This window comes from Oncorhynchus masou, chromosome 31, assembly GCF_036934945.1.
Source record: "Oncorhynchus masou masou isolate Uvic2021 chromosome 31, UVic_Omas_1.1, whole genome shotgun sequence".
NCBI classification, from domain to species: Eukaryota; Metazoa; Chordata; class Actinopteri; order Salmoniformes; family Salmonidae; genus Oncorhynchus; species Oncorhynchus masou.
Genome location: NC_088242.1, coordinates 51,753,939 through 51,775,350, shown reverse-complemented (window position 1 = coordinate 51,775,350; position 21,412 = coordinate 51,753,939). Strand labels below are relative to the sequence as shown.

The 21,412-nt window shown below is 44.4% G+C and overlaps 1 protein-coding gene across 1 annotated transcript in view; it reads left to right on the top strand.

Moving 5' to 3' along the window:
• Nucleotides 1-455: 455 nt before the first annotated feature.
• shank2b (SH3 and multiple ankyrin repeat domains 2b) overlaps nucleotides 456-21,412 on the top strand; it is a 140,921-nt gene continuing 119,964 nt past the window's right edge. Inside the window, exons 1-7 of the mRNA XM_064951300.1 lie at nucleotides 456-718; nucleotides 3,367-3,573; nucleotides 5,151-5,222; nucleotides 6,198-6,306; nucleotides 6,891-7,042; nucleotides 19,240-19,407; nucleotides 20,341-20,457. Coding sequence (XP_064807372.1) covers nucleotides 500-718; nucleotides 3,367-3,573; nucleotides 5,151-5,222; nucleotides 6,198-6,306; nucleotides 6,891-7,042; nucleotides 19,240-19,407; nucleotides 20,341-20,457 — 1,044 coding nt within the window. The 5' untranslated portion in view covers nucleotides 456-499. The remainder of the gene's footprint in view (nucleotides 719-3,366; nucleotides 3,574-5,150; nucleotides 5,223-6,197; nucleotides 6,307-6,890; nucleotides 7,043-19,239; nucleotides 19,408-20,340; nucleotides 20,458-21,412) is intronic.

The following is a 21,412-nucleotide window of genomic DNA, read 5'->3' as shown; positions in this document are numbered from 1 at the left end:
GTATTGGAGTGGCCATCACAAAGCCCTGACCTCATTCCTATGGAAAAGGTGTGGGCAGAACTGAAAAAGCGTGTGCGAGCAAGGAGACCTACAAACCTGACTCAGTTACATCAGCTCTGTCAGGAGGAATGGGCCAAAATTCACCCAACTTATTGTGGGAAGCTTGTGGAAGGCTACCTGAAATATTTGACCCAAGTTAAATCATTTAAAAGCAATGCTACCAAATACTAATTGAGTGTATGTAAACTTCTGACCCACTGTGAATGTGATGAAAGAAATAAAAGCTGAAATAAATCATTCTCTCTACTATTATTCTGACTTTTCACATTCTTAAAATAAAGTGTTGATCCTAACTTACTAAGACAGGGAATTTTTTTATACTGTGATTAAATGTCAGGAATTGTGAAAGACTGATCTGACTTCAACTGTATGTGTGTTAGTAGTATATACTGTATAATGTACACTGTGTAGCACTGTCTCCTCTCTCCAGTAGACTATCATGCCTCGGAGTCCTACGTCCAGTGAGGAAGAAATGGCCCAGAGTGTCTCTGACGGGTCTGGAGGTTTTGAGACAGACAGCTCCAAGGAGGAGGCTGGCCATGGAGGACCTGGAGGGGAAAGGGCCAGCAGAAGGACCGACAGGAGGGCAGAGAAGGATAAGGCCGCCCGCAGGGAGTCACTGGTCTTCTGTGTGGTCATCCCTGACCTGCAGCAGTCTGTGAGTATACACTTCTGTCTCATTAAACTGTTTTTCTTATCATACTGCAGGAATATGCTATCTAAATCCATTTTGAAGCCAAAACATAAGCACGTTTCACTTTCCATTTGTGTTGTCATACCTGACCGACAGCAATCCATGAGTAGGGACATGGACATTGTATATATATATTTTTCATATTAGTCATTTAGTAGACAGCCTTATCCAGAGTGACATACAATCAGTGCATTCAACTAAAATAGTTCAAACAATGCAGAAACTTGAAAAAGAAAAGGAGAGCTTCACACTATGAGCTCAAAAGCAATAATTTAATAACCAACATTTCAACAGACAAGCTGTCTTCATCAGGGTATAATGACAAACACTGCAGGTCACTAGTTTATATCGTTTGGAAGGACACACACAGGTGTCTGTAATCATGGCCGGGTGTGGACCAACGACCACATCACAATCATTACAAGTAAAACATCTTCAAAAAAAAACAGCAGCTATCTGCGAAATCAGTGCTAATGAGAGTAGAAAAATAATTGGGATGCTTCATGCTCGTTGGAATTACGACATACTGGTAGTTGTTTCTGCAGTTTGTTACTGCGTTTTGCTTATATGAAAGACTGAACCCTAGGCTAGTAACATTATAAGTAAAGCACAAAGCTGTTAAAAAAACGAGGTCATAGCAATTGTGGAATATTTGCGCCAACCTAGCTGCAAACAGTCAATGTGAAAGAGCGAGCTACAATTGCTATGTACTGTATAATGTATAAACTGAAAGTCAGACTGTTCTCAGCCAAGCAATTAGATAGATACAGTGCCTTCAGAAAGTATTCACACCCCTTGACTTTTTCCACATTTTGTTGTGTTATAGACTGAATTTATTATGGAGGAAATTGAGTTTTTTTCCCACTGTCCTACACACAATACTCCATAGTGTCAGAGTGGAATTATGATTTTTTTAATTTTTATGTTTACAAATTAATAAAAACTGAAAAGCTGAGATGTATTGAGTTAATAAGTATTCAACCCCTAAATAGGTTCAGGAGTAAAAATGTGCTTAGCAAGTCACCCAATGCATGGCATGGACACACTCTGTGTGCAATAATATTATTTAACATGGTTTTTGAAAGACTACCTCATCTCTGTACCGCACACATACAGTTATCTTTAAGGTCCCCCAGTCGAGCAGTGAATTTCAAACACAGAATCAACCACAAAGACCAGGGAGGTTTTCCAATGCCTCTCAAAGAAGGGCACCTAATGGGAGATGGGTAAAAATAAAATAAAAAGCAGACATTGAATATCCCTTTGAGCATGGTGAAGTTATTAATTACGATTTGGGTAGTGTATCCATGTTATGAGAATCCTTCTAACCGTTAAGAACTGGGGAGTTTTTCAGGATAAAAAGGAAACGGAATAGAGCTCAGCACAGGCAAAATTCGAGAGGAAAAACCTGGTACCGTCTGCTTTCCATTAGACACTGGTAGATGAATTTACCTTTCAGCAGAACAATAACGTAAAACACAAGGCCAAATCTACACTGTAGTTTCATACCAAGAAGACAGTGAATGTTCCTAAATGGCCGAGTTACAGCTTTGATTTAAATCTACATGAATATCTATGGCAAGACATGAAAATAGTTGTCTAGTAATGATCAACAATCAACTTGACAGAGCTTGAAGAAATCTGAAAAGGATCATGGGCAAATGTTGCACAATCCGGGTGTGGAAGTTAGAGATTTACCCAGAAAGACACACAGCTGTAATCGCTGCTAAAGGTGCTTCTACAAAGGGTTGACTCAGCGGTGTGCATACTTATATACATGAGATATTTCTATATTTCCTTTTCAATACATTGCGACATTCCTCTAAAAACACGTTTTTACGTTGTCGTTATGGGGCATTGGGTGTAGATGGGTGTAAAAATGTATCATTTAATCCATTTTGAATTCAGGCTGTAACACAACAAAATGTGGTATAAGTCGAGGCATATGCATACTTTCTGAAGGCTCTGTATGTAAGAGGGAGAAAGAAAGCGATTGAAAATCGGTAGCTTGGTTATTCAGCCACAAAACACATATTTTCTTGCTGAGAAGAAGTGCTGTTGTTTTTCCAAATTCCTTATCAGAAATGAACATGCACTCTCATATAAACCCACTCGGATTTTCTGGATAACAGCATAATCCATTGCTATAATCCTTACTAATTGATTGAGCTAATTCCAGTTATTGTTTCCTTCCACCAATACTGTGTAGTGCGCACCTCTGCCAAATGACTTCATGAATATGGAATGATCATTTTTTTGTCCAGCTTCTTTTGGGAAGAGGCTAGCTAATTACTGAAACGGAATATCATTCGTAGACATTTCCATACTGTTCTATACAGGACTTCCTAGTCTATTCTACTGTAAATAAAATACTATATTCACAGCCATTGTCTCACTGGCAGGGAGACGTGTGCTATTGTTTGTCCAGGTCCATCTGTTACCACCTGCTGCCAGAATGGAACATCTGCATGTGTGTGTTAGAAGCAGAAATGTATGCTTTTTAAACCCAACGCCACCTGTCCTCTAATGTTTTGGAGCAGAAATGTATGTTTAAACTCCAGGTTTGGTATGTTAGCATGATCTTTGCATATGTTGTCTTTGTTTTGGAGCAGACATGTATGAGGTTTAAACCCGAGGCCACCGTATGGGTTGCTAAACAGCAGATCCTGTGTACACTGACCCAGACGTTGAGGGACGTGCTGAACTATGGCCTGTTTCAGCCCGCCGTGGAGGGCCGCAAGTCTGGCTTCCTGGACGAAGAGCGCCCCCTCAAAGACTACCCTACTCCCGCCAGCATCAAGGGGGTTCCAACTTTGGAGGTACAGTAAAAGTACTGCTTTGATCCATCCCTCAGGTCCAGCCCTAACCATAGCCCGAGTCCTAACTCTAACCCTCAGACTAACTCACCCACCAGCATCAAGGGGGTTCCAACTCTGGAGGTACAGTAAAAGTACTGCTTTGATCCATCCCTCAGGTCCAGCCCTAACCTTAGCCCGAGTCCTAACTCTAACCCTCAGACTAACTCACCCACCGGCAGCAAAAGGATCCCAACTCTGGTTGTACAGAAAAAAGTGCTGCACCGTTAGTCTGTATTATTATCAATCCATCACTGATTGCTTCACCACATACAGTACCTTCATCAGGCTATTACGTTTTGATCAAAGAGTGGATCTTCGTCTTGTCAAATAGATGCGCTCCTGGCTCAAAACATTACACTATAAAGTATGTGGTAGAGCAATCGTGTGTGCATTGCAGGCCCTACTTAAATAATCCAGTACGGCTCCATCCCTCAAGTCCAGTCCTCCTGTATTGGCAAACGTAAGTCACTGATTGCCAGACAACAGACCTTTATTAGGTGAGCGCAATGTTGTTATGGATTGTGTGTGTGTGTGCCCTACTTCCTCCATCCAGCACTGCTCCATCCCGGCGGTCCAGTAACACAGCACTGAACACGCTGCTCCAACCCCAACCAGGGGTGCTGTATAAGCACTTCTCCGGGTTGATCATTATCAAAGAATCTAATCTGTAGAAAATTCAGCCACTTAATGAATGATCGAGGGACTGCATCACTATAATAAGTCTTGTTTTCCCAAACAGCTCAGCTGGATTTGTGATGAGGCGGCATAGTGGGAAACTCCATTCTTGGCTCCCTCTCTCTGTTCTTTGTTCTATATAGCCTCAGTCGGTGGTCCCTTGGTATCACTAGTACTTAATTACTGCCTGCCTGGGTGATATTCTCTAGTATAGTACACCTTAGTTACTTAGTATTAGACATACGGATCACCCATTCTGGGGCAGTGTTCATAAAGTGTCTCAGAGAAGTGGTGATCAGTTTTGCCTTTAAGATCATAACTTAGTCTTTATAGAACAATGACATGGACAGGGGGGGGGGCACCTGATCCTAGATCACTACTCCGACAGTACGCTGAGATGATTTTGTGAATATGGGCCCTGGGTATGATTGGGAGGTCATCTTTTTTTGAATCTCTTTTCTACAGTTTTGTTATAAGAGCAAGGTCTACCAACAACACAATGTGAAAGTTTCCATAGATACAAAAAAAATCCTCTTGTCTCCCTCTCTCAGCTTTGTTCTATATAAGCCCAGTCAGTGGTCCCCTGGTATCGCTAGTACTGAAGTCTTAGTTACTGCCTGCTTCTTCCTCTGGTAGTTGTACACCTTACTTAGTATTGAATATATGGATCACCAATATCAGTGCCGCAGGGTATGATTATATCTGTTTTGTTCGTCGGGATCATTACGAGTTGATTATAAGAGGCGTTATAGGGTGTTCATGCTCATGATTAGTATTAACAATGCATTACAACAACATCATAGCGTATTATACCGTTTGGCTTTAAGTAAAGCGTTACCATTTTTCTCTTCTCCTATTTACAGTTCCGTTACAAGAGCAGGGTCTACCAGCAGCCCAATGTAAACGAAAAGCAGATTGCCAAAATCCACACGCAGGTGAGAAAAATAAATTAGGCTTCAAATTCCTTTTTCACTTCTTCTTTCAAGTGCCTTGAATAGCTATTGCTCATGTAATTTATTGTATTGGATCAGGTGAAAGCTATGTCTCGGACCCTTTTCACACTATATATCCGTCAATGATGGAACCGTGCTGAAAAGAGCCATGTGAAAAGACAATATTAGCCGCAGTAGAGTACGGCTCAGGTCATTACAGTCGTGTGAAAAAGTGATATTATTAACGGAGCTGGTCTCTGAGAATTTCATTGTGTTATCAGCGAAAGAACATCTCAGGGCCTTTCTCTGTAATACTGATCAAATCAATACACTATTCGGCTACAAGCTGAATATAAAGTGTGAATTATTGAAGTGCACCATTTCAATGGGCTCAATATTCAGCAGGTATGTGTTTTAACACATAGAACAGGATGGATTATTGGATTAAGACAGAAAACGACTTGAGTCCAGGAGAAATTATATCCCTGTCCTTCTCGGTCAAAAAGGAATGCCACACTAAATAATTCACCCATCAAATTCCATTCCTGCTGTTTCCCCTGTTCTTTCAAGTCCACTCTTCCTTTATGTGTGTTCGTGCGCACGTGCGTGTGTGGTGTGTGTGTGTGTGTTGGAGTTGTTCAAAGTGTGTGTACTGTGGCTGCGTTAGAGTGCTCTGGTCAGCGTCAGTCCCCCTGTAGTGTCTCTGTCCTGCCTGAAGGCTGCAGGCGAGCCTCTCTCCCTCTGCCTGGCACTGTTCAGCTCAGCTCAGCTCTGGGACCTGCTCTCTTAGCTATTTATAACTGGCCTGGAAAGCAGCACATGTGTCCCTGGTCCCTGGGAAAGCACCATGAGAATAACAGCAGTGCAGAGACCTGTGTAACCATCATCTGACCTCCCTACTGTACCAACCTCCCTGTCCCTGTATCAACCCCCCCCCGCTCTCTCTCTCTGTCTTTCTCTGCCCCCTCCTACTCCTAGGCCAACTATAGGAAATTCATGGACCACATTCAGCATCTCCAGCTGGATAAAGTGGTAAAGATGCTGGAGAAAGGCCTCGACCCCAACTATCAAGACCCTGATACTGGTGGTACGCCACACACACACACACACACACACACACACACACACACACACACACACACACACACACACACACACACACACACACACACACACACACACACACACACACACACACACACACACACACACACACACACACACACACACACACACACCCCTAGGCTCTTACTCAATATTGTGATGTGCACCTCATGTTGTATTATACAGCAGCTGCTGAGAAGTAAACAGTGTCTGATAAATTATGAATAGCTTAGTTTACTGAAAAAGGGAATTAGAGATCAGCTCACCTCAAATGTTTTTAAAATCTCAGTTTACGGCTACAGTAGACTGAGACAATTGCTTGTGTTTTTGTGTACCTTCATTCTGTAGGGCTGGTTTCCAGGACACAGTTTCGTCCTAGACTACAAAGTTATTTCGATAGCCGTTCTTCATTGAACATGCCTTCTATTCCAGAATTAGCCTCCTATTCCAAGGAAACCTACCAATCGCATTTGCTTTGATGATGTTCATACAATAAACTCAGGGTTTCTCCTTTTTAAGTAATATCCGTAACACTGAACAGCACCATGTTGTGTGTTTGTTTTGTAGAAACTCCACTGACCTTCGCAGCCCACCTTTACAATGTGGAGCAGGTCATCGTTGTATTGAAACAAGGTGGAGCACATCTGGACTTCAGATCACAAGACGGGATGACCGCTCTCCACCATGCGGTCAGGGCCAAGAATCAGGCCACGCTGAAGGTTATCCAGCATCTCTATGCCTTTTACAGCTTATATAAAGTCGGCCACAATTCCCCTCTCTACCCCTTCCCCTTGGCCTTACCCTTTGATGTGTGCAGATCTGTATGGTTGAAGCAACATAGTGGAACATCCACCACTACTGCTTTTCTCCAGACCCTTCAGATCTGCAAACGTAGAAGGGTTAGGACCAAGGATATGGGAAAGAGAGAGAATTGGTATCGGCTGATACCTTTTAGATTTTTCTAAACAATCTATCCCATAACAAATCAAATCCAACTTTGTCACATGTGCCGAATACAACAAGTGTAGAACTTACCGTGAAATGCTTACTGACAAGCCCTTAACCAACACCCCACATAGAGGAATCATAATTGACAATATCCTACGCATAACACATGTGAACAACCACCTGGATTTGGTCGGTCGTATGTAGCAAAATTTGAAATGGTGTGCTTTTTTTAATACATTGGATAAGAGTAAAGACTCATAGCTACAACATGGTATATCATACATTGCAGTTGAGGAACAATAGGAAAGTAATTGAGTTTGAGTTTATTTTTATTTTCACAGGGACAGTGCACATTAATCAACATTTTAGTAAAAGTGCCGGTTTTAGCCAACCGGCTAATTTTCAACTGCAGTCCCTGGGCAGGTTTTTAAAATGAATTACAATACAGACAATCAATGAGCAGTGAGCACATGCAGAGCAACATAGGACAAGAAAGACATAGCATGCAGACAGAGCAACATAGGACAAGCAAGACATAGCATGCAGACAGAGCAACATAGCACAAAAAGCAACAAGACAAAACCCATAAAAGCAATAAAGTGTTTTCACACCTCACAAGCTACAGACAGCAGACAACATGGAAAGCAGCAATACACAGCTAGGGATTATGTTCACAAATCTGATTGACCTTTAGCCATGTCTTCATGTTTTTTGTGAAAGTGTGATCGGTGGTGCAATTCTGCTTTGAAAGTTGATAAACTTGAAACATCACTTTTGAGATAATGGTCTTTGCATGTTTTGGTACCTACTAGAGAGCTCTTCTTTGTCTACACCTATTCAACACTGTTCACACCAAGATACTTTATGTCTATGTCCTGGGAAATCTTCTTGTCACTTACAACCTCATGCTAATCGATCCCAAAGAAGCTTACGGACAATATCAAATGTGATATAATGAAGCACCTGAGTGAGTTGGGTGCGCAATTACGCAGGTACTTTCCAGAAACGGATGACGCAACAACTGGATTTGTTATCCCTTTCATGCCCTGCCTCCAGTCCACTTACCGATATCTGAATAAGAGAGCGTCATCGAAATTGTAACAACTGGTTCTTTGAAAAATGTATTTAATCAGAAGCCATTGGGCTGTGTTCAGAGTATCCTGCTTTGGCAAATCGCGCTGTTAAGACACCGATGCCCTTTGCAACCACGTACCTACAGTTGAAGTCGGGAGTTTACATACAACTTAGTCAAATACATTTAAACTCAGTTTTTCACAATTCCTGACGTTTAATCCTAGTAAAATTAGCTGTTTTAGGTCAGTTAGGATCACTACTTTATTTTTTAAGAATGTGAAATGTCAGAATAATAGTAGAGAGAATGATTTATTTCAGCTTCTATTTATTTCATCACATTCCCAGTGGGTCAGAAGTTTACATACACTCAATTAATTGCCTTTAAAATGTTTTACTTGGGTCAAATGTTTTGGGTAGCCTTCCACAAGCTTCCCACAATAAGTTGGGTGAAGTTTGGCCCATTCCTCCTGACAGAGCTGGTGTAACTGAGTCAGGTTTGCAGGCCTCCTTGCTCGCACATGCCTTTTCAGTTATGCCCACAGGAATTTGTGATGGCCACTCCAACACCTTGACTTTGTTGTCTTTAAGCCATTTGCCACAACTTTGGAAGTATGCTTGGGGTCATTGTCCATTTAAAAGACCCAAAAGATCTTGAGATGTTGCTTCAATTTATCCACGTAATTTCCCTCCCTCATGAAGCCATCTATTTTGTGAAGTGCACCAGTCCCTCCTGCAGCAAAGCACCCCCACAAAATGATGCTGCCACCTCCGTGCTTCACGTTTGGGATTGTGTTCTTCGGCTTGCAGGCCTCCCCCTTTTTTTCCAAACATGACGATGGTCATTATGGCCAAACAGTTCTATTTTTGTTCCATCATCCCAGAGAACATATGTCCAACGCTCTTTGTCCCCATGTGCAGTTGCAAACCGTCGTCTGGCTTTTTTTATGGCGGTTTTGGAGAGCGGCCTTTCAGGTTTTGTCGATATAGGACTCGTTTTACTGTGGTTATAGATACTTTTGTGCCTGTTTCCTCCAGCAATCTTCAACAGGTCCTTTGCTGTTGTTCAGGGATTGATTTGCACTTTTTGCACCAAAGTACATTCATCTCTAGGAAACAGAATGCGTTTCCTTCCTGAGCGGTATGACGTCTGCGTGGTCCCATGGTGTTTATACTTGCATACTATTGTTTGTACAGATGAACGTGGTACCTTCAGGTGTTTGAAAATTGCTCCCAAGGATGAACCAGACTTGTGGAGGTCAACCATTTTTTTTCTGAGGTCTTGGCTTATTTTTTTTTATTTTCCCATGATGTTAGGCAAAGAGGCACTGAGTTTGAAGGTAGGCCTTGAAATACATCCACAGATACACCTTCAAGAGGTGTAAAAAGCCTATCAGAAGCTTCTAAAGCCATGACATAATTTTCTGGAATTTTCCAAGCTGTTCAAAGGCACAGTCAACTTAGTGTGTGTAAACTTCTGACCCACTGGAATTGTGATACAGTGAATTATAAGTGAAATAAACTGTCTCTAAATAATTGTTGGGAAAATGACTTGTGTCATGCACAAAGTAGATGTTCTAACCGACTTGCCAAAACTATAGTTTGTTAACAAGAAATTTGTGGAGTGGTTGAAAAACGAGTTTTAATGACTAAGAGTATGTAAACTTCTGACTTCAGACTACTGAATGTGAGAGTGGATTCTCAGCCCTCGCTAGCATGAAAACTAAATACAGACTATGCGTGGGAAATGATTTAAGACTGAGACCGTCCAATACAACCCAACATTGCAGAGTTATGTGCTTCCTTTCAAGCACACCTTTCTCATTAACCTGTGGTGAGTTATTCACAATTTTCGATGAACAATAAGGTTTTATATGTAAGATGGTTAAATAAAGAGCAACATTATTGACTATTATTATATTTTTATTTGTGCCCTGGTCCTATAAGAGCTCTTTGTCACTTCCCATGAGCCTGTATGTGACAAAAACCCACACTTATTCTTATGTTTAATAAATGTATCGTAGAGTGTGTGGCAGGCTTACAATGATGGCAAAAAAACAACATTTGAGAGTGCGCTGACCCTGGTGCTAGAGGGGGTATGCAGCTGGAGGTTGATTGTTTGAAGGGGTACGGGACTATAAAAAGTTTGGGAACCACTGCTCTACGGGACAGTTGAGCTAACGTGCGCTAATGTGATTAGTAAGACGTTTTAAGTAAGACAGGTCAAGGCAGATAGGGGTTGATAATCCAGAGTAGAAGCAAAGGTACAGGGCGGCAGGCAGGCTCAAAGTCAGGGACAGGCAGAGTTCAGTAATCCAGAGGTGGAGCAAAGGTGCAGGGCGGCAGGCAGGCTCAGGCGGGTGGGTACAGGGTCAGGACAAGCAAGGGTCAAAAACCAGTAGGATGAGAAATAGAGAGGCTGGGAAAAGACAGGAGCTGACAGGACAAACACTAGTAACATTGACAAACAAGATGAACTGGCCCAGACAGTTTTTCTGGGGCAGTGTGCTTTTGGGGGAGTGATTTTACACTCCGGGCAGCTGTGACAATAGTCTTCCACAGCCCTCCTCATCCCGGGCCAGAGGAACTGGGCGGTGATCCGTTCCCGGGTCTTATCCATTCCCAGGTGCGCCTCCAACAGGTGAACAATTCCTGCGTACAGTTGGGGCAGCAACAGTACCTCTCTAAGTTCCCCCTGTCTGCACGACACCTGATGCACAAGGTTATTCTTGATTTGAAAATGGGAGTATCGCTAGTCACTCACCCCCGGAAGTAGCTTTCAAGTAGCGGCTTTCAAGTTTGAATCCTCCCACTGGGCAGTCCTAAACTGTCCCCTCAGTTGGCCCACAGTGGGTGTCCTGGCTGGTCCCTCGAAATCGATGAGGGGAATGGGCTCCTCCTCCAGTTGTTCACTGGGGGGGGGGGGGTCGGGTTCCGTCACACCCTCGGACTCCGACTCCGGACCCATAGATACAGGCCACGCTCTTGTCTTCCACTGGCTCGTACCTTTTCCCTCAGCTCCTGCCTCCACAGTGCCCTGAACAGTGGACAATCTCATCCCACGGGGAGGGGTACCGGCAGCTCCGGTACGGCACCCACCATCATCTGGCAGCCCCCTTGTGGCGACACGATATTGGCCTGTACGGTTGGATACCGCTTTGTTTCACCGTGGACACATGAGACGGACATCTCACTACCATGTTCGGTCCCCCAATGGTACTGGACGGCAGGCAGGCTCAGGGTCAGGCAAAGTGGTCAGGCAGGCCGGGCTCAGAGTCGGGACAGGAGGGCGAGAAAAAGAGAGTCTGGAAAAAGCAGGAGCCGAGACAATAAACGCTGGTTGACTTGACAAACAAGACAAACTGGCAACAGACAAACGGAGAACACAGGTATAAATACACAGGGGATAATGGGGAAGATGGGCGACACCTGGAGGGGTGTGGAGGCAATCACAAAGACAGGTGAAACAGATCAGGAGGTTACAGGTTTTTACTTTCCTAAAACAATAATTGTCCACCTCACAATTTAGCTGTCAGAGATTTGAGTGCTAAATGCTTCAGGATATTGCATTCCTATAGACCTAATAGGCTTAGGCATCCACATTTACATTTTTTACATTTAAGTCATTTGGCAGACGCTCTTATCCAGAGCGACTTACAAATTGGTGAATTCACCTTATGACATCCAGTGGAACAGCCACTTTACAATAGTGCATCTAAATCATTTAAGGGGGGGGGGGGTGAGAAGGATTACTTTATCCTATCCTAGGTATTCCTTAAAGAGGTGGGGTTTCAGGTGTCTCCGGAAGGTGGTGATTGACTCCGCTGTCCTGGCATCGTGAGGGAGTTTGTTCCACCATTGGGGGGCCAGAGCAGCGAACAGTTTAGACTGTGCTGAGCGGGAACTGTACTTCCTCAGAGGTAGGGAGGCGGGCAGGCCAGAGGTGGATGAACGCAGTGCCCTTGTTTGGGTGTAGGGCCTGATCAGAGCCTGGAGGTACTGCGGTGCCGTTCCCCTCACAGCTCCGTAGGCAAGCACCATGGTCTTGTAGCGGATGCGAGCTTCAACTGGAAGCCAGTGGAGAGAGCGGAGGAGCGGGTGACGTGAGAGAACTTGGGAAGGTTGAACACCAGACGGGCTGCGGCGTTCTGGATGAGTTGTAGGGGTTTAATGGCACAGGCAGGGAGCCCAGCCAACAGCGAGTTGCAGTAATCCAGACGGGAGATGACAAGTGCCTGGATTAGGACCTGCGCCACTTCCTGTGTGAGGCAGGGTCGTACTCTGCAGATGTTGTAGAGCATGAACCTACAGGAACGGGCCACCGCCTTGATGTTAGTTGAGAACGACACGGTGTTGTCCAGGATCACGCCAAGGTTCTTAGCGCTCTGGGAGGAGGACACAATGGAGTTGTCAACCGTGATGGCGAGATCATGGAACGGGCAGTCCTTCCCCGGGAGGAAGAGCAGCTCCGTCTTGCCGAGGTTCAGCTTGAGGTGGTGATCCGTCATCCACACTGATATGTCTGCCAGACATGCAGAGATGCGATTCGTCACCTGGTCATCAGAAGGGGGAAAGGAGAAGATTAATTGTGTGTCGTCTGCATAGCAATGATAGGAGAGACCATGTGAGGTTATGACAGAGCCAATTGACTTGGTGTATAGCGAGAATAAGAGAGGGCCTAGAACAGAGCCCTGGGGGACACCAGTGGTGAGAGCGCGTGGCGAGGAGACAGATTCTCGCCACGCCACCTGGTAGGAGCGACCTGTCAGGTAGGACGCAATCCAAGCGTGGGCCGCGCCGGAGATGCCCAACTCGGAGAGGGTGGAGAGGAGGATCTGATGGTTCACAGTATCGAAGGCAGCCGATAGGTCTAGAAGGATGAGAGCAGAGGAGAGAGAGTTAGCTTTAGCAGTGCGGAGCGCCTCCGTGATACAGAGAAGAGCAGTCTCAGTTGAATGACTAGTCTTGAAACCTGACTGATTTGGATCAAGAAGGTCATTCTGAGAGAGATAGCGGGAGAGCTGGCCAAGGACGGCACGTTCAAGAGTTTTGGAGAGAAAAGAAAAAGGGATACTGGTCTGTAGTTGTTGACATCGGAGGGATCGAGTGTAGGTTTTTTCAGAAGGGGTGCAACTCTCGCTCTCTTGAAGACGGAAGGGACGTAGCCAGCGGTCAGGGATGAGTTGATGAGCGAGGTGAGGTAAGGGAGAAGGTCTCCGGAAATGGTCTGGAGAAGAGAGGAGGGGATAGGGTCAAGCGGGCAGGTTGTTGGGCGGCCGGCCGTCACAAGAAGCGAGATTTCATCTGGAGAGAGAGGGGAGAAAGAGGTCAGAGCACAGGGTAGGGCAGTGTGAGCAGAACCAGCGGTGTCGTTTGACTTAGCAAACGAGGATCGGATGTCGTCGACCTTCTTTTCAAAATGGTTGACGAAGTCATCTGCAGAGAGGGAGGAGGGGGAGGGGGAGGAGGATTCAGGAGGGAGGAGAAGGTGGCAAAGAGCTTCCTAGGGTTAGAGGCAGATGCTTGGAATTTAGAGTGGTAGAAAGTGGCTTTAGCAGCAGAGACAGAGGAGGAAAATGTAGAGAGGAGGGAGTGAAAGGATGCCAGGTCCGCAGGGAGGCGAGTTTTCCTCCATTTCCGCTCGGCTGCCCGGAGCCCTGTTCTGTGAGCTCGCAATGAGTCGTCGAGCCACGGAGCGGGAGGGGAGGACCGAGCCGGCCTGGAGGATAGGGGACATAGAGAGTCAAAGGATGCAGAAAGGGAAGAGAGGAGGGTTGAGTAGGCAGAATCAGGAGATAGGTTGGAGAAGGTTTGAGCAGAGGGAAGAGATGATAGGATGGAAGAGGAGAGAGTAGCGGGGGAGAGAGAGCGAAGGTTGGGACGGCGCGATACCATCCGAGTAGGGGCAGTGTGGGAAGTGTTGGATGAGAGCGAGAGGGAAAAGGATACAAGGTAGTGGTCGGAGACTTGGAGGGAGTTGCAATGAGGTTAGTGGAAGAACAGCATCTAGTAAAGATGAGGTCGAGCGTATTGCCTGCCTTGTGAGTAGGGGGAAGGTGAGAGGGTGAGGTCAAAAGAGGAGAGGAGTGGAAAGAAGGAGGCAGAGAGGAATGAGTCAAAGGTAGACGTGGGGAGGTTAAAGTCGCCCAGGACTGTGAAAGGTGAGCCGTCCTCAGGAAAGGAGCTTATCAAGGCATCAAGCTCATTGATGAACTCTCCGAGGGAACCTGGAGGGCGATAAATGATAAGGATGTTAAGCTTGAAAGGGCTGGTAACTGTGACAGCATGGAATTCAAAGGAGGCGATAGACAGATGGGTAAGGGGAGAAAGAGAGAATGACCACTTGGGAGAGATGAGGATCCCGGTGCCACCACCCCGCTGACCAGAAGCTCTCGGGGTGTGCGAGAACACGTGGGCGGACGAAGAGAGAGCAGTAGGAGTAGCAGTGTTATCTGTGGTGATCCATGTTTCCGTCAGTGCCAAGAAGTCGAGGGACTGGAGGGAGGCATAGGCTGAGATGAACTCTGCCTTGTTGGCCGCAGATCGGCAGTTCCAGAGGCTACCGGAGACCCTGGAACTCCACGTGGGTCGTGCGCGCTGGGACCACCAGATTAGGGTGGCCGCGGCCACGCGGTGTGGAGCGTTTGTATGGTCTGTGCAGAGAGGAGAGAACAGGGATAGATAGACACATAGTTGACAGGCTACAGAAGAGGCTACGCTAATGCAAAGGAGATTGGAATGACAAGTGGACTACACGTCTCGAATGTTCAGAAAGTTAAGCTTACGTAGCAAGAATCTTATTGACTAAAATGATTGAAATGATACAGTACTGCTGGAGTAGGCTAGCTGGTAGTGGCTGCGTTGTTGACTTTGTAGGCTAGCTGGCAGTGGCTGCGTTGTTGACACTACACTAATCAAGTCGTTCCGTCGAGTGTAATAGTTTCTACAGTGCTGCTATTCGGGGGCTAGCTGGCTAGCTAGCAGTGTTGATTACGTTACGTTACGTTAAAAGAACGACGATAGCTGGCTAGCTAACCTAGAAAATCGCTCTAGACTACACAATTGTCTTAGATACAAAGACGGCTATGTAGCTAGCTAGCTACGATCAAACAAATCAAACCGTTGTACTGTAATGAAGTGAAATGAAAATGTGATACTACCTGTGGAGCGAAGCGGAATGTTGACCGGGTTGTTGAAGTTCTATTCGGTAGACGTTGGCTAGCTGTTGGCTAGCTAGCTAGCTAGCAGTATCTCCTACGTTAAGGACGACAAATAGCTGGCTAGCTAACCACTGTATGACATTAATGACATTAATATTTCAAAAATAAATATAAAGGAAGAAACGCTTAGGTGCCATGTTCCTGACACCAACATGCATTCTTGATCTTTGTCAGGCTACTATACAGATATAGGCATACAGAACGGGGCTAATTTGTTAATTTTCGATCCAAATATTTTTTTTAATAAAGATGAGCATTATATTGTTTGATAAAAAGAGTAACTCTGTTAGGCCTTCATCCTCACCTCAAGTTCAACTGTCAAAGTCAGTTGGAGCTCCAGTGCGCACTGCCTTCATTGGCTTGCAGTAGCTAAGACTAATAATAGCCATACCACACCAAACCTTCACAAAAGTTTATTTACTGTTCATTTCCTGGTAGCAGCTCTGGGAGTAACAAAGACCCACATTGGAGTAACAAAACTGTTTGTGTAGAGGTCTTTACGGGTCCAACAGACCCGAAATTCTGAGATCTGACCCACTTGCAGGTTCATGGACTTACAGTGTTTCTGCTCGATCACAGTCGCGGCATTCTGGCGCACATGGCCGCCTGGACAGGCTATCAACTTCTAGAAGCTCCCGGCGTGTTACACAATAGTTATTCTCTGGCTTGTCAAAGATGTGACTGTAATCGGCAACAACTCATTCTCTTTCATGGTTCATTACTGGCATCCGTATCGAGGATGAACTTAGTGGAACTCAGAGAAACATTATCACTCTCCCCTCAGTCTCGATCTGTCTCGCTCTTGCTCAGATCCCCCTCAACACCCCAAACCTAGTGAGTTATCTGAACTAGGGGCAACTCCTTCCCCCATACTTTCCCCATGAGCCCCCGTACATAATAGAGCTAAAGGGTCGCTACAATATTGTAAAGCAATAAAGAGGCTCCGAACATGTTAATAACAAGGGTGGATCTAATCCTAAATGCTTATTGGTTAAAACTGCATTCCAGCCGGTGTCTATTCCACAAATTGCCACCTGCTAAATCTATGACATTAAAATGCCTATTTACTCTGTTCCATCTGACTGCGCAATTCATTGTCTCATAAACCCAGCCAAGCAACTTATAAACTTGATCTCCAGTACAAAAAGCATCTAGACATTATCTCACAGTCCTTTTCGACTAACTTTTAGTTTTCAACAGCGGAGATTTGTATAAACTTTGCTGTCTGTCTCTCTGACATTTGCAACATTGTTTCAATATTCAAATTCGATGTTTGTGATTGTGTTACTGTAGTTGTGTTGTTGACCAGCTCCTCTGAACAACAGTGTCCTGATGAGAGAGCACATGTTCTATGCCAGGCGAAATCGCACCTCATTAGTTTATTGTTATGGATGTATCCAAATAAATGTCACTAGAAAACAGCTTAAACAAATGCAAATGCAACTAATTTGCTGTTATTCTGGCTGCACTTTTTGACCTGACTGTAAGTTAGCCATAGTTGGCTTGCAAGCAATAATGGATAAGAACGTTGCCACTGTCAGCCAGTATGGCCATGGAACATTGAGAACGAATGACTGGGTCGTGTCTATAGATACAGAACCAAAAGACTGAACAACTGGGTCTCCAGCAACCCTAGATTTGTGTTGGGACTATACAGTATCTTGTGGAAGGAGGAAATAGTATGAATAAGTTAATTCAAATAATGTTTTTAATGAACATATGTCAATCATTATTTGAATATGTTGGTAACCCATTGTCTAAAAGTGATAATGCCCTCGAAGCCGGTATTTGGAGGATACTGTAAAGTCTGCATTCTACATGTAACTGTCCAGTGAAAATCTCATGTTTAGAAGTTAATATTCTGTTAAAACTTACCAAAATAATGTTGACTCATCAAATACTAATCCTGTACTACACTGAACAAAAATATAAACGCAACATTTAAATTGTGTGCACTAATTTGTTTACATCCCTGTTAGTGAGCATTTCTGCCAAGATAATCCATCTGGTGTGGCTTATTAAACAGCATGATCATTACATAGGAGCACCTTGTGCTGAGGAAAATAAAAGGCCACTCTAAAATGTGCAGTTTTTTTTCACATGACACAATGCCACAGATGGCTCAAGTTTTCAGGGAGCATTCAATTGGCATGCTGACTGCAGGAATGTCCACCAAAGCTTTTGCCAGATAATTGAATTGTTCATTTCTATTCCATAAGCCGCCTCCAACATAGTTTTAGAGAATTTGGCAGTATGTCCAACAGGCCTCGCAACTGATGAAACTGTGGGTTTGCACAACCAAATAATTTCTACACAGAAACCGTCACAGGGAAGCTCATCATCCTCACACTTCTCCAGTGTGCTCTTCACGGATTAATCCTGGATTCAACTGTACTGGGCAGATGGCAGATAGTGTGTATGGCATTGTGTGGGCGAGCGGCTTGCTGATGTCGAAGTTGTGAACAGAGTGCCCCATGGTGGCGGTGGGGTTATGGTATGGGCAGGCATAAGCTATAGACAATGAACACAATTGCATTTTATGTGTGTGTAACAGTTTAGACTTTACGTCCGTCCCCTCGCCCCGACCTGGGCGCGAACCAGGGACGCTCTGCACACATCAACGGTGACCCTCGAAGCATCGTTACCCATCGCTCCACAAAAGCCGCGGCCCTTGCAGAGCAAGGGGAACCACTACTTCAAGGTCTCAGAGCAAGTGACGTCACCGATTGAAACTCCACTAGCGCACACCACCGTTAACTAGCTAGCCATTTCACATCGGTGACATATGGTAATTTGAATGCACAGAGATACCGTGACGAGATCCTGAGGCATGTTTGGGATGCTCTGGATTGATGTGTGATCTAGCATGTTCCAGTTCCCGAACAATATCCAGCAACTTTGCACAGCCTATTGAAGAGTAGTGGGACAACATTCCACATGCCACAATCAACAGCCTAATCAACTTTATGCGAAGGAGATGTGTCGCGCTGCATGAGGCGAATGGTGGTCACACCAGATACTGACTGTTTTGTTTTATCCTCTACCTTTATTTTTAAGGTATCTTGCATATCTGTATTCCCAGTCATGTGAAATCCATAGATTAGGGCCTACTGAATGTATTACAATTGAGTGATTTCCTTATATGAACTGTGACTCTTTGAAATTGTTGCATGTTGCGTTTATATTTTTGTTCAGTGTATAAATTGGAGAAAAAAACACTTACAAAACACCACTTGATTTATTTTTGTACTATTTCCTCCTATCATCATCCTAAGGAGGATGAGCTGGCCAATAAGCGGGCTACTGCATGAATGTTTTTAATGACCAGTATACGCCCACACCATTCTGTTGTTGTGGTTCGCCCACACCATTCCAACACAGAAAATCGGCTATTTAACTTGCTTGAATACAATTTTTTTGGAAGCAAAGCTATTTCACTCATATTGTAATTAAATTATAGGTCATATTTTATAGAAATCGGGAAACATTGGACAGTTACTTTAAATAAAGTGTAGCTCAGGGCTGAAGTTTCTCCTGTGTACAGATCTAGGATGTATCAGCTTCCCCAAACCTAACCTTAACCATTAGTGGATTTTTTTTTTTTAACTGACCTAAGATCAGCAATGTCAACTTAAACCTAAATTGCTCACCCTAATACTCTCTGTCGCCCCCCTCAGGCTCTACTGGACCTGGGCGCATCTCCAGACTACAAGGACAGCCAGAGTCTCACCCCCCTCTACCATACAGTCTTGGTGGAGGGAGACCCAAGCTGCTGTGAGCTGCTACTGAGGGCCCACGCCACCGTCTCTTGCCATGACGAGAATGGCTGGCACGAGATACACCAGGTGTAATAATTGATTGGATTTATATAGAGGTAGCCTAACGGTTAAGAGCTTTGGGCCAGTAACGTTTTGGGCCAATAAGCTGGCAAGGTGGAAAAATCTGCCGTTTGGCCCTTGAGCAAGGCAGTTAACCACCAACAACAACTACTCCCTGGGCACTGATGACGTGGAAGTCTATTAAGGCACCCCCCTCAAGTTACAGCGCCTGATACAGTACTAAAGCAAATTAGCCAAGCCATTGAAATTATATGGACTCCCTTGAATAAGCTATCTTGTCTTTGATTAGATATAATTCCGCTGTTGGTAGATGTTTCACTTTATGAATTGCTTTGGTTGAGAAGCAAGCTTGGCTAGACCATCAGCAGCAAAAACAACAGTAAGATAGCTCAGCTCAGTTGGTACTCTGACTGACATCTAGTGTGCAGAGCAAGACGATACAGTTGAGAATATCCATAGTCTACCGACTCCTGTTTGGTCATTTTCCATGATAGTTCCGGTGTGCCTTATGAAAGCTAGGCTGCTGTATAGATTGTTTCATTTTCTTTGTTTATGTATTTGTGGCAGATGTGTAGATATGGACATGCCTTTTTTATATATATTTATTACCTCCTCTCTGTTTGTTTGTTTGTATGTCAGACCTGTAGGTATGGACATTATTTGCCCTGGTCTCTGTGTTTGTATGTCAGACCTGTAGGTATGGACATTATTTGACCTGGTCTCTGTGTTTGTATGACAGACCTGTAGGTATGGACATTATTTGCCCTGGTCTCTGTGTTTGTATGTCAGACCTGTAGGTATGGACATTATTTGCCCTGGTCTCTGTGTTTGTATGTCAGACCTGTAGGTATGGACATTATTTGACCTGGTCTCTGTGTTTGTGTGGCAGGCATGTAGGTATGGACATTATTTGACCTGGTCTCTGTGTTTGTGTGGCAGGCATGTAGATATGGACATGTCCAGCACCTGGAGCACCTGTTGTTCTACAGAGCAGACATGGGTGTCCAGAACGCTTCGGGAAACACGGCTCTACACATCTGTGCTCTATACAATCAGGTGAAAAAACACAAACCACCAATCGGCTGGCAATCAACTGTACAGAGGGGTTTATATTCTACCACCTACAATGTTTTAATTATGCCATTAGCATATTGTTTTGGTACAGGCCCATAGTATTCAGGATTAGGGTCAATTCCATTTGAATTGATGCAATTCAAGAACTGATTTGACTGAATTGAAATGGAATTCACCTGAAAATGATGCTATTATTAGCGAAGGGGGAAATTATGATGAATACATATCCTGTTGATTCGTCACGTGGATAAAGATTGACTGGATGCGCTGCTGATGATACATTTCACTGCGATGGATGAATCCTGGGTGAACACGAGTCAATATTGTCTTAACATTTTAAAATGTACCCATCTATCATGTTCTATATGGGCTTAGAGATCGATGGAAACGAATGATGACAATTATGAAAATGTCATTCATTACTGTGCTTGTGCGTTGACCCTTGTGTCAATGGCTATGAATTATAGTTTAAATGTTCATTCCTCCACTCTGTCATGTGAGCATTACACACACACACACACACACACACACACACACACACACACACACACACACACACACACACACACACACACACACACACACACACACACACACACACACACACACACACACACACACACACACACACACACACACACACACGCACACACACGCACCCACAAACACACATTCTCCAGATGGTGGTTTTAGCATGGGATGTGTGTGTGTGATATCTCTCCTGTTCTCTGTAGGGTTCACTGCTCCCATGAGATATGGCAGAGATAAAAAAAAACGAATAATAAAAAAAACTCTCTCCTGCCATTAGAGAGAGAGAGAGAGGAATGATGAGAGAGACATAGAGAAAGAATAAGAGAGAGTGAGAAAGAGAGGTGATTCCCTCTCCATTGTTTGGCGTTGTGCAGTCTCTTTCCTCAAGTGCTCTGCTCAGCTCCTA